General features: G+C 38.3%; 1 protein-coding gene across 1 annotated transcript in view; it reads right to left on the bottom strand.

Moving 5' to 3' along the window:
- LOC149785626 (cytochrome P450 3A24-like) overlaps positions 1 to 14,438 on the bottom strand; it is a 44,451-nt gene extending 30,013 nt beyond the window's left edge. Inside the window, exons 1-4 of the mRNA XM_089979443.1 lie at positions 14,290 to 14,438; positions 3,902 to 3,998; positions 3,024 to 3,076; positions 2,039 to 2,135 (exon numbers count right to left, since the gene is read on the bottom strand). Coding sequence (XP_089835569.1) covers positions 2,039 to 2,135; positions 3,024 to 3,076; positions 3,902 to 3,998; positions 14,290 to 14,372 — 330 coding nt within the window. The 5' untranslated portion in view covers positions 14,373 to 14,438. The remainder of the gene's footprint in view (positions 1 to 2,038; positions 2,136 to 3,023; positions 3,077 to 3,901; positions 3,999 to 14,289) is intronic.
- Between the last annotated feature and the right edge of the window lie 371 nt (positions 14,439 to 14,809).

The following is a 14,809-nucleotide window of genomic DNA, read 5'->3' as shown; positions in this document are numbered from 1 at the left end:
TGACTGTTCAAATCATTTCGACTTTGGCTGTCGTTTTACATGATTGTCTTTGTGACCTCTCCATCAAACTACGCAAATGCTCACTACACATCTATGTCGCCAGAACGATCTTCAAGTCCAGTTAACAAAATATTTATTTTAATTTAAGACAAATAGACATAGTTTATATGGCGCGACGTCAGTCGTGATACTTAATGTGACAGAGAATAGACGGCAGTCTATTGAGACTTAGAAAACAATGCATCCCTGCTTTTGTTCTCATGTCTACATGCTTTGTTCCGTGCGGTCTTCGGTTCTACGCTGGTGAATACACTATTAATTGATTGGCGGTATATGTCCTTTATATAGATATGAGTATACATGTAAGCAAAAACAAGATGTATCTGGATATGCTCACAGTTTCATTGAAAATTGTCTGGTACGCTACAGTTTCATTATTCACTGAAAATAATCTTTTACGCGGGAGATTTATAAATAACATGGTCTTGAAATCAAAATTTAATCACCGAATTTGTAAAATACCGAAATCCGTGATGAGGCCATATTTTCCTTGGATACGTTTCCAAGCATAACCCATTTGGTGAGGTGTCTATATAGAGTTATCACGTTTATTTGCATTGGACAATACAGCGTCTCTGCATTAGCCAACACTGTAAACAGGTTCGTAAAATGATCTCCTTTCAAGCATAGAGGACGCGGTTATAAAAGTGTGGTCTACTAAGACTGACCATCAGATTCAGTGTGGTACACAGAAAGGTCCAACAAGGATTGAGTTCGCTTACCTGCAAAAGCTTTAGATCCAGCCTGACCATTTTACGTCACAAGCATGTGGCTAGAGTTTTTCAATGGTTTTACGTGTCAGTCGATCGTTACACCTGTTACAAGTGCTTTAACAAATCAGAACAGCTATGAGGAGATAACCAGCCAAGGTATATGACTTTTGCTAAAAATTCTTTGTTCTGCTGCATCGCTTTTGCGATGTATGTGTTATCAGATTACTAAAACTACGTGTAAAAGCTCCTTCAATTCAAGGTAAGGTTTTTGTCTCTAATTTAGCCATAGGCAATATTTTACGAAATTGGTACGGGGCAACAGAATACACTTAAGTAGAAGCTATTAATCTCATTTGCTTTTCTTGTCTGATCGGCTGCATATATTTCCAATACTTCACTAAATGTTTCAACCAAATAGATTGAAAACTTAATTACAAAAAGCCCGAATTGATCTGAACGCATGTGTTGTAGGATGGTAAGATTGGGATCGGCATACATTTTACCAATGGTACGAATTCTTGACACGATGCTCCATGTCAAAATGGCAATTTCGTGGGATTTTTAGAAGTATTTTTGATTTCTCCCCCCCCCCATCGGTTTTAGTAAATGCAGTCCTAATTTGATGACAGATCCGCATTATTGTTACAGACCCGAATGGTCTTGAAACCCTAATGAATACATACATTTTAGTTCAAATGGGTCAATCTGTATTTTGATAAAATTTCGAAAAAAGCAAACCATGTTACCAGACGTCGGACTCATGATGAACACAGTACCACTGTCGCCAGACGCCGCATACTGGACAAGAGGCTTAACCACGTATCTCATAGTTTCTATTCACTATCATACATTAGTTTCATGCCCATTTATCTACCAATATATGCATACATGTAAAGATATAGATAATTCACTGCTCTGTAGATCGAACGTTGTTGTTGTTGTTGTTGTTCTAGGGTTTAACGTCATTTTTCAGCACAAGATAGGCTATATATGGCGGCCAGTATAACTGGTGGAGGAAGAACCCTGGAAAACGCAGGGAAGAACCACCGACCCACGAGAAGCTACTGGCAGGCTTTCCCACGTACCGACTAGATCGAACGTAATTTCAATACAAACCGGGAGTATTGCTACTGAAAAATAATTTTAAGAAAAAATAAAATAAATGTATATTAGTTTCAGGTACACCCAAAACTTCAATGGTCAAAAAGCAAAGAAGTATATCGAACTGGATTATTGTTTTAGACACAATGAGAGCCCTAACGTACCGGTCTATCTGTAAACTCAGAAAATTGCTTGACCAGCATCTGTTTAATCATCTCTGGGTCCGTCACCATTAGCTGGGGAATATTTCCAAAGAACGTCCTGAATAATAATAATAATAATAATGACTGATGATGATGACGATGACGAAGACAACGACGACGATGATGATGATGAACATAGGGGATATACCATTTACATCTGCGTCTGTTTACAGTATTGTTAGATTTTAGTGATGACTTGTTGATTATTGGGAGACGGTGTTGGGACGATATTTAATGAAACTGAATAGTTATTTATTTTTAGGAGCAGACGTCATAATATACAGTATTCACGAGACTTTTATGACTGCATGGATCAGTTTCGTAAAATGGACCCTCCCTACTCTCTTAACGTATGGAAGTCAATGTAAACTTTTAGCGATACGTGTTTATTAATTCTTTGTATTCGATGTTTGGATAACTTTTTGTATTGCATGGCACGAAGTATTCGTTTCGAAAAGACCTACTAATAAGACACGCAAATCTGAAGAAAAAAGGAAAGTCATGCATGTGTGAAATTAGAGTTTCGCGATGTGTGCTCGTTTCGTGATTGGATAAAATTACTGTAGTGTTCACGCGTTTACGAAATTTTCAATTGACAACAACTGTTGTCTTCAGGTCCTTGGAAATCGGGGAAAACATTGAACCTCAATCCACGTTCACGCAGGTGTTTGATTCGCTTAGTAAAAGACCCATTGGTGTAATGTTTAACAGATTAAACGAATGAATCTTGGAGTTTTTATTGTTCCATCCACCCATCAAAAACGTCGTGCAAAAGTTCTTCCAAAAAGGTACAAGCTTAGCTTTACTCCCTCATCTATTTCCCATTAAAAACTTAGGAGTCACAGTTTTGCATCATAACTTTAAACCTATACTAATCACTTTCTAAGTGTCTTCTTATATGAGAGAGAGAGAGAGAGAGAGAGAGAGAGAGAGAGAGTAGGGCTACCCATAGCAATTTCCATATATTCGCGTCATCTCCATATCCATTTCTTTAAAACCCTGAAAAATAGTACAGAAATAATAGCTAATTAAAATTTTAAAATATCTAACCTGATAATATTGATCTTTGTTTGACCTGTCGTGCAAATGCGAGACTCTCCCCCCATGAGAATACGGATAAAGTTTTCTCTTGAATTGAGCCAGATTAACTTAAAATGATATTTTTAACGTTATATGACCAAATCTGCAAATTTGTTCAGTGTCAAATTTATTCCATAGTTTGACGGGATGAAAATTACCAACTCCACTTGAAGTTGAATAAAGATGTGAATGCTTTTCAGTGTCCTTAAAACAAAAGGCTTCGTATTATGTTAAATATTTGATCTGGGAAGAAAGTTGCCCCCCACCCCCCAAAGAAATAAAGAAGAAGAAGAAAGAAAAACCAAAACTAAAAAAAATCAAATAGAACATTAGAACAAAACAAAGTTAAATGCTTGAGTGATTCCATATCAGGACTACGCATATTTCGAGTGATCTAATGGTTGCAGACTTTATTTTGTTTTAAAATGGAGGAGCGCACATCATCTATGTCATCCGAAATCTTATCTGATTAAGCCTCTGAAGCATCTGAGTTGAAATTGCAGCAAACATTTCGATATAAGTGTACCCAAACGTTGCCGATGTCGACAAAGGACCATAACTCTGAGCATCAGGACAAAATGCATTTCATACCACACCGATACTCAAACTGGATACATCTTGGGTCCGTACATAACTGGTGTTAGTGAAGCTAATCACATACAGGTGAACGGACGCAGTCGATTATTATGCCAATATTCCCACTCTACTAGTTTAAGCAGCGAGATTATAAAAACGTAAATATACCTTTCTTATTACATGATGTAAGTGACCCAGAAAGGGAATAGGTGTTGGCCCTGGTATTTCTAGCCGCTTGAAGTATCTCTGCTTGTGAATGGTGTACCTGTGGCAAAATTACGAGATATATATCTCACTCATTTCTTTGAAGGAAAAACTATTGCCTTATAATAACTACACTATAAAATTGTAATAATAATGCATTTAAATATATTAATCCCTATTATATGCTAAACTACATATATAATAACAATTATCAAAGCTATTGTTAATTAAATAATCAAAACGTAGATGAAAAGTTAATTTTTACAAGGTTCAGGCATGTCACTCCATAGGCCAAAAATTTAGCCTCACACCTGTAAAATGAAGGCTTAGCGGCTGCTCTCTTAGACCATGCAAATACTATCGTCTGCACCCATCGGTGTACATTTTATACACTTACCAGCATTTCTCGAGACTATTGATTTACCGTAGGTTGAAGGGTTATTTTGGTGATATATACATATTATTTCGGTATCAAATCCTATTTTTGACGATTTGTAAACCCAAGTGGAATAGTACAGCTCTATATCCTGTGGCCATTTTGAAAATACTGGAAAGTGTCCACCCTGTACGCAGGTGTGTTCCGAAAAGATTTACATGCAGGAAAATTGCCCAGTTTACTAAACAGGTGACATCACACCCACAAATCGTCCATCAGTACCAATATAATTTTGGGGTTTGATTTATCGGGCTTGGCACTCCAAGAGTAACTGAATTAACTCCCTTACTCTGCCAGTGCGTCGGACTGGCCCATCCCGCTGCTGACTATGGTTTAGGGTCTACACATTTTTATACGAGACTACATCTCTCAGAGATTACTTCTGTAATTTTTTATTTATTAAATTTTGTGTTGATATTTCATTTTATGCTTTTTTAAGATATGAGAAATATTTATGCATAACAATTTCCCTTTATCTCGAAATCATGCAAATGTCTATGCCTGGTTGAAAAGATAGAGACAAGTTAATATATGCGTGAAAAAAGATACAAATTATATTAATGCTGTGTTTCTTTGACTTATTTTATATGTATGGGTATATATAACTTATATTAATGGTGCGTGTCCTTGACTTGTTTTATATGTAAGTGTATATTCAAATTCTAATAATGACATGTTTCTAATTCTTGTTTTATATCTACATGTACATACAAATTCTATAAGTGTTGTTTCTTTGATTTGTTTTTGTATGTAAAAATTATATTATTAATGTTGCATTACTGTGACGTGTTTTATATGTAAGTGTATTTATAAATTAAATTCATATCGTGTTTCTTTGACATGCTTTGGTATGTAAGTCCATATATAAATTCTATTAATGCTGTTTTTCTTTCACGTCTCTTCGTATCTAAGTGTATACACAAATTGTTGTAATGTGATGCTTCTTTCACTTATTTATATAGGAAAGAGTGAGTAGGCCTTCGACAAAGGATATTAAATCGCATTTCACAATACCATTTAAGAATTTGATCACAGATAGAATGTGTCATTTGACATGGTTAATTTGTCTGGTCATATGTCCTTCACAACACAGGACAACGTGACTTTTAATGATGTTAGACATGATGAATTACATGAAATATGGGAGGTTAGTGGCCTATTCTTTTTCACGAGTCTTATGATATGCGACTGAAAATGTAACGAACTCACCTACTCGTCCTTGCAATACTAGTATATAAGGAATCTGTATCTGTCTGTCTGTCTGTCTCTCTCTCTCTCTCACACACACACACACACACACACACACACACACGACGACAGCGACTGGTATATATTCGATATACCTTAACGCACTAACACGAAAACAAACATGTCTGTTAAATCTGATACGTACTGTCCTCTACAAACAACTGGAGTAACTCCCTGTGTCAAAAAAATGAAAGGTTTGCTTTTCCTAAACGGGTGGGTCAGCTGTGTTCAAATTGTACAGAGATAACAAATAAAATTAACTTCATCAATGCTCTCGATGTTCCCTTTATTAAAATAAAAAAAAAGAACAGTTTTGAATGAGTTCCTGTGAAGTCTGTAAAAACTGTGCCTTATCTATCATCAAACTTAGTGTATGTTATACAAAAAGTAAAACAAATACCTGTACTATCTACAACTCGTTACCTCCATACTTCCTGATATCTCGCCTGCACTAAATTGATCAATTGTCTTTATTTCCTCCAATTTCTGAATATGTTCACATTTTGTAATCATATAAGATAAAGCAAACTTTAAATACATACAAGAGAATGCTAATGATGGCATGAATGGTAAAATATCTCTCTCACTTCTGTGTTTGTACAAAGCACTGCCTACGCCCCGGGAGGCCGAGTGGTCTAAGGCGCTCACCTTTACAGATCACCGATATGTCAACATACCCATGCGAGTTCGAGTCTCGGGCTAGGTTAACATGGGTATATGAGAAAGCTTGCCAGCAGCTTTCCTTGGATCGGTGGTTCCCGGTTTCATCCTTCATCAAATATACTGACCGCCATTTAAAGCCCATTATGTGCTGGAAAATAGTGTTAAACCCATAACAGCAACGACTATGCACTGTAGACGCCAGAAATATGATATTAGGGTTAATCAATACATATAGAATGCGTAAGTGCTGTTCTCTTTGAGAAATAGGCCGACGAGTGTAAATTCGCATTTAGCAATCCTACTCTGTAGTATGTTGACACTCCCCATTTCTATCCTACTTTGACAGAATCTTTTGAGGTAACAAACCACCACCAATTAGATAGCTTTTGATCAGCCAAACCTACTGCCACAAATAACTTTAAAATTTCTTCAAACCTTCAATTGTAGGGCGGTTGGAAAACCTTCGACTGTAGGGCGGTGCTATGTTAAATCCCAAAATTTTGTATAGCAATATACTGTGTGGCGTGATGAAAGCTGTATCGAGTGATGAAATATATAAATATGACACGATGAAATCTGTACCGAGTGATGAATGATGTAAAATGACATGATGAAAGCTATCGAGTGATGAATGAAATACTCTGACTCGATGAAAATTGCATCAAGTGACACATGATATATGACACAACCAAAGCTGTGTCGAGTGATGCATGTTATAATATGACACGACAAAAAGCTACATCGACTGATGAATGATATAATATGACACCATGAGAGCTGTATCGAGTGATGTAAGCTGTATCGAGTGATAAATGATATCGAATGACACTATGATAGCTGTAACAAGTGATGAATGATATAAGATGACACGATGAGAGCTGTATCGAGTGATGAATAATATAATATGACACGATGAAAACTGTATCGAGTGATGAATGATATAATATGACACTATGATAGCTGTGTGGCGTTAGGGAGGGTTGGGGTGGGGTGCTCCCAATATATTATTTAAATTACTATGCAAGTCCCACCCAGGCTTGATTTTGTAAGAAGTGATATTAGTGATAGAGAGAGGTAAAGCTCCGAGCCCCCAGTCAGCAATCCCGACAGTTAAATTATTGAGAACACAAAGGTGAAATTCAAAGGAATAACAATTTAATACAATTCAATATTCAAATGATAATAATTTCCCAATCGATCTTCTTCCTCTCAACCAAGTGATAGCCTATTGCATCCTGTGATTTATAGTGTGAGATCGCTTTTCCACTTGTCCTTGTTTTCTACTCATCTGTGTCTCTCCCATCCCGTCAATTCCTTCTCTCTTTCCGACTTCCCTCCTAAATCCTTCTCCTTGTCTGCTCCTTCTCCAATTTCTCCTCCTCGACTCCTTTTCCTCCTCCTCCTTGACTGTGATCTCCGACTAGCCCTCGATTCACAATCGACTTCTCCACTAGTCTATACTCCGTCTCTCTCCTAGAGACTCGGAACTAAATCACACCGGAAGTCTGTCCCCATAAAGCTTCCTTTACGAAACTTTGCCTTTCCTTAGAATTTCCGAAGTTTTCCTGCCAATTCAGGAGTGGCTCCCGGAGTTATTGCTACAACTTCTTAGCACGATGTTTCACAATGACTGGGGTTTCTAGTCTAACATACTCAGTTAAATTCGGGTTGAAATGGTGACGACACCCTCTCTCAATTCCGACTGGATATTGATTCTACCCTGTTCTATTCAACTTAGCAGACAATGCTCTGGCTGTCTGTCAGCGTGGTGGGATTTACGACGTCAATAAGTGTCCTTTGTTCTTGAACAAAGCTTTCAACGTTCACATGTGATTTTTGACACCGAACAAGCTGGGCTTTCGTAACAAATATGAACCGGACCACTATAGCCACGGGGTCTAACATAAACACATCGCTTCTAACCACTTCCTTTGTTCTTGAGTTACGTAATCGCGGAAGGGCACGTGACAACTTCCCCATGCTTTAGAAACAATTGGGATTTTATTCCCCCAAAATTGCTTCAAATGCAAATACGCGTTACTACACGAAATAAAACAACAAAATCATAATGATGCTACTCGCTGACTACGGACACTAATATATACACAACATACGGTTATCTACAGAGCGACCCATGTCATTTCAGTGCCCTTACTCATGAAACCAGCGCATATGTTCTCGGTTCTCGGTGTGCAGGTTTCGGGGTTCGGTTGTGGCAACACATAACGACATCCCAGTATGACGTCATATGATAGTCGAGCCAAGCACGCAACTTCAATTTTCCCCCTTTACGTACGGTGAATCGAAATCGATGACTGCCACTGGCAACGAGTCACGCGCGCTGTTCGCGTACTAGACTTCAATTACCTTCTCTGTGTAATCCTCAGGCTTCACGTCTTTCTTGTTGACAATGGCTGGAACGCTACACCCAGTATCATACAAGATGGTGGCACCTTCTCCGTTGACAGTTGCAGACGCGAGGTTTGCTGTGTTACAGCTTGTCTCCGGCTCGCACTCTTTCCTAGCGGCGGCATTCACATGGGTCTGCCTGCCCTTGGGACAGTCCCTGGCAAAATGCCCCAGGCGCTTGCGATTGTAACACGTCGGCGGCCCTCATTGACCTGCAAGGCCCGTTCTCGTGGGTGAGGCCTGTCCTGGTCTATGGATGGCATCCTTACCTGCGAATCCCCCTCCGACCTTCCCGTCGCCCTGACGGTTACGGACAGCCGGCACTCCCTCACCCACCTGGTGCGACTCAGTCGGTCGGGGTTGGTCCGCACCCCCGGAACCTCCACTCTTCCAGTTTGCCTGCTCGCATCTCTCCGCCATGCTGGTAATCTCTTCGAGCGTCCGATGTTCCTACTTTGCTAGAAAGACTGTCAACTCGCGACGGTAGGTACCCAGGACATGGTCCTTGAATATGACCTCGCGTAGCCCGTCGTACGATCGTTCGGCGTCGGCCATCTTCATCCACTTCTCAATTAACCCTCAAACACTGGTGTGGAACTGAGAGTGGGTTTCCGTTGTCTTTTTCGTCGAATCCCGAAAATGTTTACGGTACATTTCGGCGGTCAGCCAATAATGGCAAAGGAGGGCTTTTTTGAGCGCGCCGTAGTCGTCAGCGTCGTCTGCAGCTAAGCTTTTGTAAACTTCGTGAGCTGCACCTTGCAAAAAGGCGGAGACGATAATCGCCCAATGCTACGAGGAAATTTTATGAGCGCTCGCGAGTTTATCAAATTGCACGAGGACATCGTCAATGGACTCTTCTTTGTCGTTGAACCGCGGAATACTTATTTGTACTATTCGGTGGTCTATAAATGTTCGTACTGGGGTCGTCCCTATCGGTGATTCTAGCTGATAACCTTACCTTCTCCATTTCGATAGCGTGAGCGAGTTTGGCCAGCTCTAGCTCTTTTTGTGTTTCTCTGTCCGCTGCTATCTGGGCTAGGTCTTTCTGTTTTTCTCTGTCCGCTGCTATCTTGGCCAGCTTTTTCTGTGTTTCTTTGTCCGCTGCTATCTTGGCCAGCTCTCTGTCCGCTGCTTTTTCTGCCTTCCATTCCTTGATTTGTTCCTCTATAAATGCTGCCAGGCGATCTCCCTCGTGCCCGAAATCTTCCGAGCCTATGGCACGGTACTCCTTAATCATCTGTCTTTCTGTAGCCATTTTATTATGATACTAACAGTAAGTGATACATTGTCTCAATTTACTAAATAATTGACAGATGTTACACGTTCCTAACCAAATATTTACCTGTTGACACCACTAACTTCGCTCAGGTGAGATAATTTGCCCGATATTTGCTTCACAGTTACTACAAGTAATTAAAGATCTACCAAGCATGCAAATATCAAATATAATATACACAAGATGAAAAATCATAAAAATTCAAAAAACACAGTACGGAAAATATCTCACAACAATCGCACTAATACTTCCTAACATGTAAAACTTTAGGTCATAAAGATAATATTTATGTATAATTCATATCCCAGATGAAGCGTCTACTGTGGCGTTTGGTATGGTTGGGGTGTGGTGCTCCCAATATATTATTTAAATTACTATGCAAGTCCCACCCAGGCTCGATTTTGTGGGAAGTGATATTAGTGATAGAGAGAGGTAAAGCTCCGAGTCCCCAGTCAGCATGGCTGACAGTTAAATTATTGAGAAAACAAAGGTGAAATTCAAAGGAATAACACATTAACACAGTTCAATATTCAAATGATAATAATTTCCCAATCATTCTTCTTCCTCTCGACCAAGTGATAGCCTATTGCATCCTGTGATTTATAGTGTGAGATCGCTTTTCCACCTGTCCTTGCTTTCTACTCATCTGTAGCTCTCCTATCCCGCCAATTCCGTATCTCCTTCCGACTTCCCTCCTAACTCCTTCTTCTTGATGTCTCCTCCTCCAATTTTTCCTCCTCGACTCCTTTCTCCTTTTCCTCCTCCTCCTTGACTCTGATCTCCGACTAGCCCTCAATTCACAATCGATTTCTCCACTAGCCTCTATTTCGTCTCTCTCCTAGAGAACTGGGACTAAACCACACCGGAAGTCTGTCCCCTAAAACCTTCCTTTACAAAGCTTTGTCTTTCCTTAGATTTTCCTAAGTTTTCCCGCCAATTCACGAGTGGATCCCCAGAGTTATTGCTACAACTTCTCAGCACGATGTTTCACAATGACTGGGGTTTCTAGTCTAACATACTCAGTTAAATTCGGGTTGAAATGGTGACGACACCCTCTCTCAATTCTGACTGGATATCGATTCTACCCTGTTCTATTCAACTTAGCAGACAATGCTCTGGCCGTCTGTCAGCGTGGTGATATTTACGACACCAATAAGGGTCCTTTGTTCTTGAACAAAGCTTTCAACGTCTACGTGTGATTGTTGACACCCAACAAATCTGGGCTCTCGTAGCAAATACGAACCGGACCACTGTCGCCGCGGGGTCTAACATATACACATGGCTTCTAACCAATTCTTTTGTTCTTGACTTAGGTAATCGCGGACAGGCAACGTAACAAGCTGTAACAAGTGACGAATAATATACGATCACAAGATGAATGCTGTATCGAATGATGAATGCTATAAAATGACACGATGAAAACTGTATCGAGTGATGAATGATATAATATAACACCATGAGAGCTGTATCGAGTGATCAATAATATAATATGACACGATGAAAGCTGTATCTAGTGATGAATGATATAAGATGACACGATGAAAGCTGTATTGAGTGATAAATGATATAAGATGACACGATAAAAACTGTATCGAGTGATGAATGATATAAGATGACACTATGAGAGCTGTAACAAGTGACGAAAGATATAAGATGACACGATGAAAGCTGTATCGAGTGATGAATAAGCTGATATGATGAAAACTGTATCGAGTGATGAATGATATATGATGACACGATGAAAACTATCGAGTGATGACTAATATAAAATTACATGATGAAAACTGTATCGAGTGATGAATGATATGATATGACACTATGATAGCTGTAACAAGTGACGAAAGATATAACACGATGAAAGCTGTATCGATTGATGAATGCTATAAAATGACACGATGAAAACTATCGAGTGATGAATACGATGAAAGCTGCATCGAGTGAAAAATGATACAATATATTGAAGATGATCTTCATTTTGCCACCGAATGTGTAAAAAATTAAATATAGTAAAGGTTGTGTTGACCCTTAACTACTCAATCATTTTTTTCAAGAAAAATTTCCAAAGTTATTCATTTTCCGACTCTTTGATATCCTCTTCTAATTCACTATGGCGTAAGTATGTTCTCCATTACACAGAGTCGGTTCATGCTTCCTTCTAATTCACCTATCTCTTTCTAAATTTTTAATTCGTTTGAAAACAAACTTTAAGCTGCTTTTATTGAAATGAGTTATCTGATTTAGTAAAACCTTCCTCACTGGCATTGCATTTCAGATTGTTTTATTTTCCCTTTCTTCCCTCGTGTTATTGTGCATCTCTTGTTTTGGTGGAAAGACGTGCCAGTTACAATCTTTTATAGCCTTCTAGATTGTTTGGATATTTTCCTTTAACAAGCATTTGTTAAATTCCACATGGCAATATGGGTGTTGTTTAGGCATTATTTACCACCTAGGTAAGTAAAATGGAGTTACAAAACGAGTCAAAATTTGATTTAGTAATTACCACATAAAAGTACAGGAAGTAACATACTAATTTCACTATCTGTCACTTTTAGTACTAAATGACAGTAACAGAGCGAAACAATTTGATCCTAATACAATTTTCTCAGTAGAAAAAAACCCACAAATTATAAAACATATAAATGAGAATATCTGCTAGAGAAATAAATATTAAAGAAATTATAGTACAATAAATCAATATTTCAGGATTGTCGAAGATACTGTTGTGTATTTTTCTCATTATGCCTGATTGGGTGAATCACAGAAAAGTGTTTACCTTAATGTCTAAAACAACGACAATAAACATTTCTAATATGCAATCGAATCAGTTATAAACACCCTATTCGAGGACACGCAAAGGTTAACCAAATATAAAGGCAACAATCTTCATGAAAGTGTGATTTTAAGGTGAACGACGAGGATTGATCAAAATACTTTTCTTTGGCAAAAATCCTCATATCTGTCATAATATCTCAGTGTGAAACACTATTTAAGTGACAACTTTTTCGTGTTGAGCTTACCAGTTTTAGACAGACACGTTTTCTTGAAGAAAACAATTTCTTGTGAAAGAAGCTTTGTCACGATAACAGCAAACGATATTATTTTGTGAAACCTGTTCTTCATGAAAAACCACTACGCTAAAGATATGCAAAGTCAACGACATGAAGCAAACGATTTTCTTATAACAAAGATAACACGGTACAAAATGTTTATTGTTTGTGATATAGTTTCCCGATGTCAAATAGCATCTCTGAACCATTATTGCTAACAAGAGGCACTCTTTATGTACGTAAAAAAGAAAAGGGAAACTACTGACAACATAACACCAACTCTCATTCTACAGACAACATAACACCCACTCTCATTCTACTGATAACATAACACATACTCTCATTCTATCGACAACATAACACCCACTCTCATTCTACTTACAACATAACACCCACTCTCATTCTACTGATAACATAACACCCACTCTCATTCAACTGACAACATAAAACCCACTCTCATTCTACTGACAACATAACACCAACTCTCATTCTACTGACAACATAACACCAACTCTCATTCTACTAACAACATAACACACACTCTCATTCTACTGACAACATAACACACTCTCATTCTACTCGTTAATATAAGATGACTAACTCACACGGTGAACAGACTACATTCAATTCTGATTAGTGGTTATTGTTTGTTCTAGTCGAGGGTAAAACTTAGCTTCTAATTTAAACTAAATGTAACCAATGCACCGCGCGACATTCCATAATTATATATGGTATCCTCTCCAACTCGATACAACTAGGCAAGAAACAACAGAATAACTTTGAGTAACAGTGACCATTAAATGATCAGTGAAATACTTAAATCGTACTTAGGCAAAAGTATGGAATGTCCTCTTTAAGTGATACAAATTGTGAGCGGCTGAAAACTCCGACTGTATGCGACAATTAACACGGAAAAGGGGTGTGAGGTAGATGGACAGGTTTCAAACCGTTATCCACAATGTGGTAATTCACAATGCAGGAGTCAATGTCGTCAATAGCTTCCCTATTTAAGTGGCAGAAACCCATTCCTGTGGTACTAAATCACTAACAACGCTTTCTTTATCTCTAAACGCCGTATCTCTTTCGCAGAAAAGTGAGTATTTGATAGAGATATGCACAAAACACTTTGTAGTGTCACATAAAAACAATGGCTACCAAAGCACTTTAGGCAGATATATATGTCGCTACTCAAAGCAAATACGTTATATTACACGCTCTGGATGAATGTTATATAGATTTGAATACAAGTTTCATAATAAAGATATTAACTCACATCAGCAATAAGACAATAACCATCAAAATCACCATTAGCCAGCTAGGCACACTGAACAACCCAAACACCTCCATCTTCACCATCTAAGTGTATTTTTATCGATGACAACGTTAGTCCACTGGTTGTTTTTCACGGCGCATCAATATGTACGTATAAATTAGTCTGTGTAGAGAACGGCGGCAGATAGCCAGAATCTGAGCTGGTGGTATGAGATCTTTTGAGAAAAATCACACAGTCTGGTGCTTAAAAGAACACACAAACTATCACATAACATGTATGCATAGAAAAGCTGTATGAAAATAAACCAAAGAATCGGACAAGGAAATAAAACCTTAACTTGTTGCATGTAATGTGAAAGGTAAGAAATATTACAAGCTATCGTAAAATAGTTACAGTATTCGCAAGTTTTACAGCATGAAATTTACATTGAATTTATACCCTCTTATCTATCATTTCGTCACTGAAGTGATTTTTCTGTCTCGCATGATTTTATCGAAAGCGAGATATAGAAGTCTAATTT

This window comes from Sinohyriopsis cumingii, chromosome 13, assembly GCF_028554795.1.
Source record: "Sinohyriopsis cumingii isolate HCF-2022 chromosome 13, ASM2855479v2, whole genome shotgun sequence".
Taxonomy (NCBI): domain Eukaryota; kingdom Metazoa; phylum Mollusca; class Bivalvia; order Unionida; family Unionidae; genus Sinohyriopsis; species Sinohyriopsis cumingii.
This window is presented reverse-complemented; position numbering and strand designations above follow the sequence as displayed.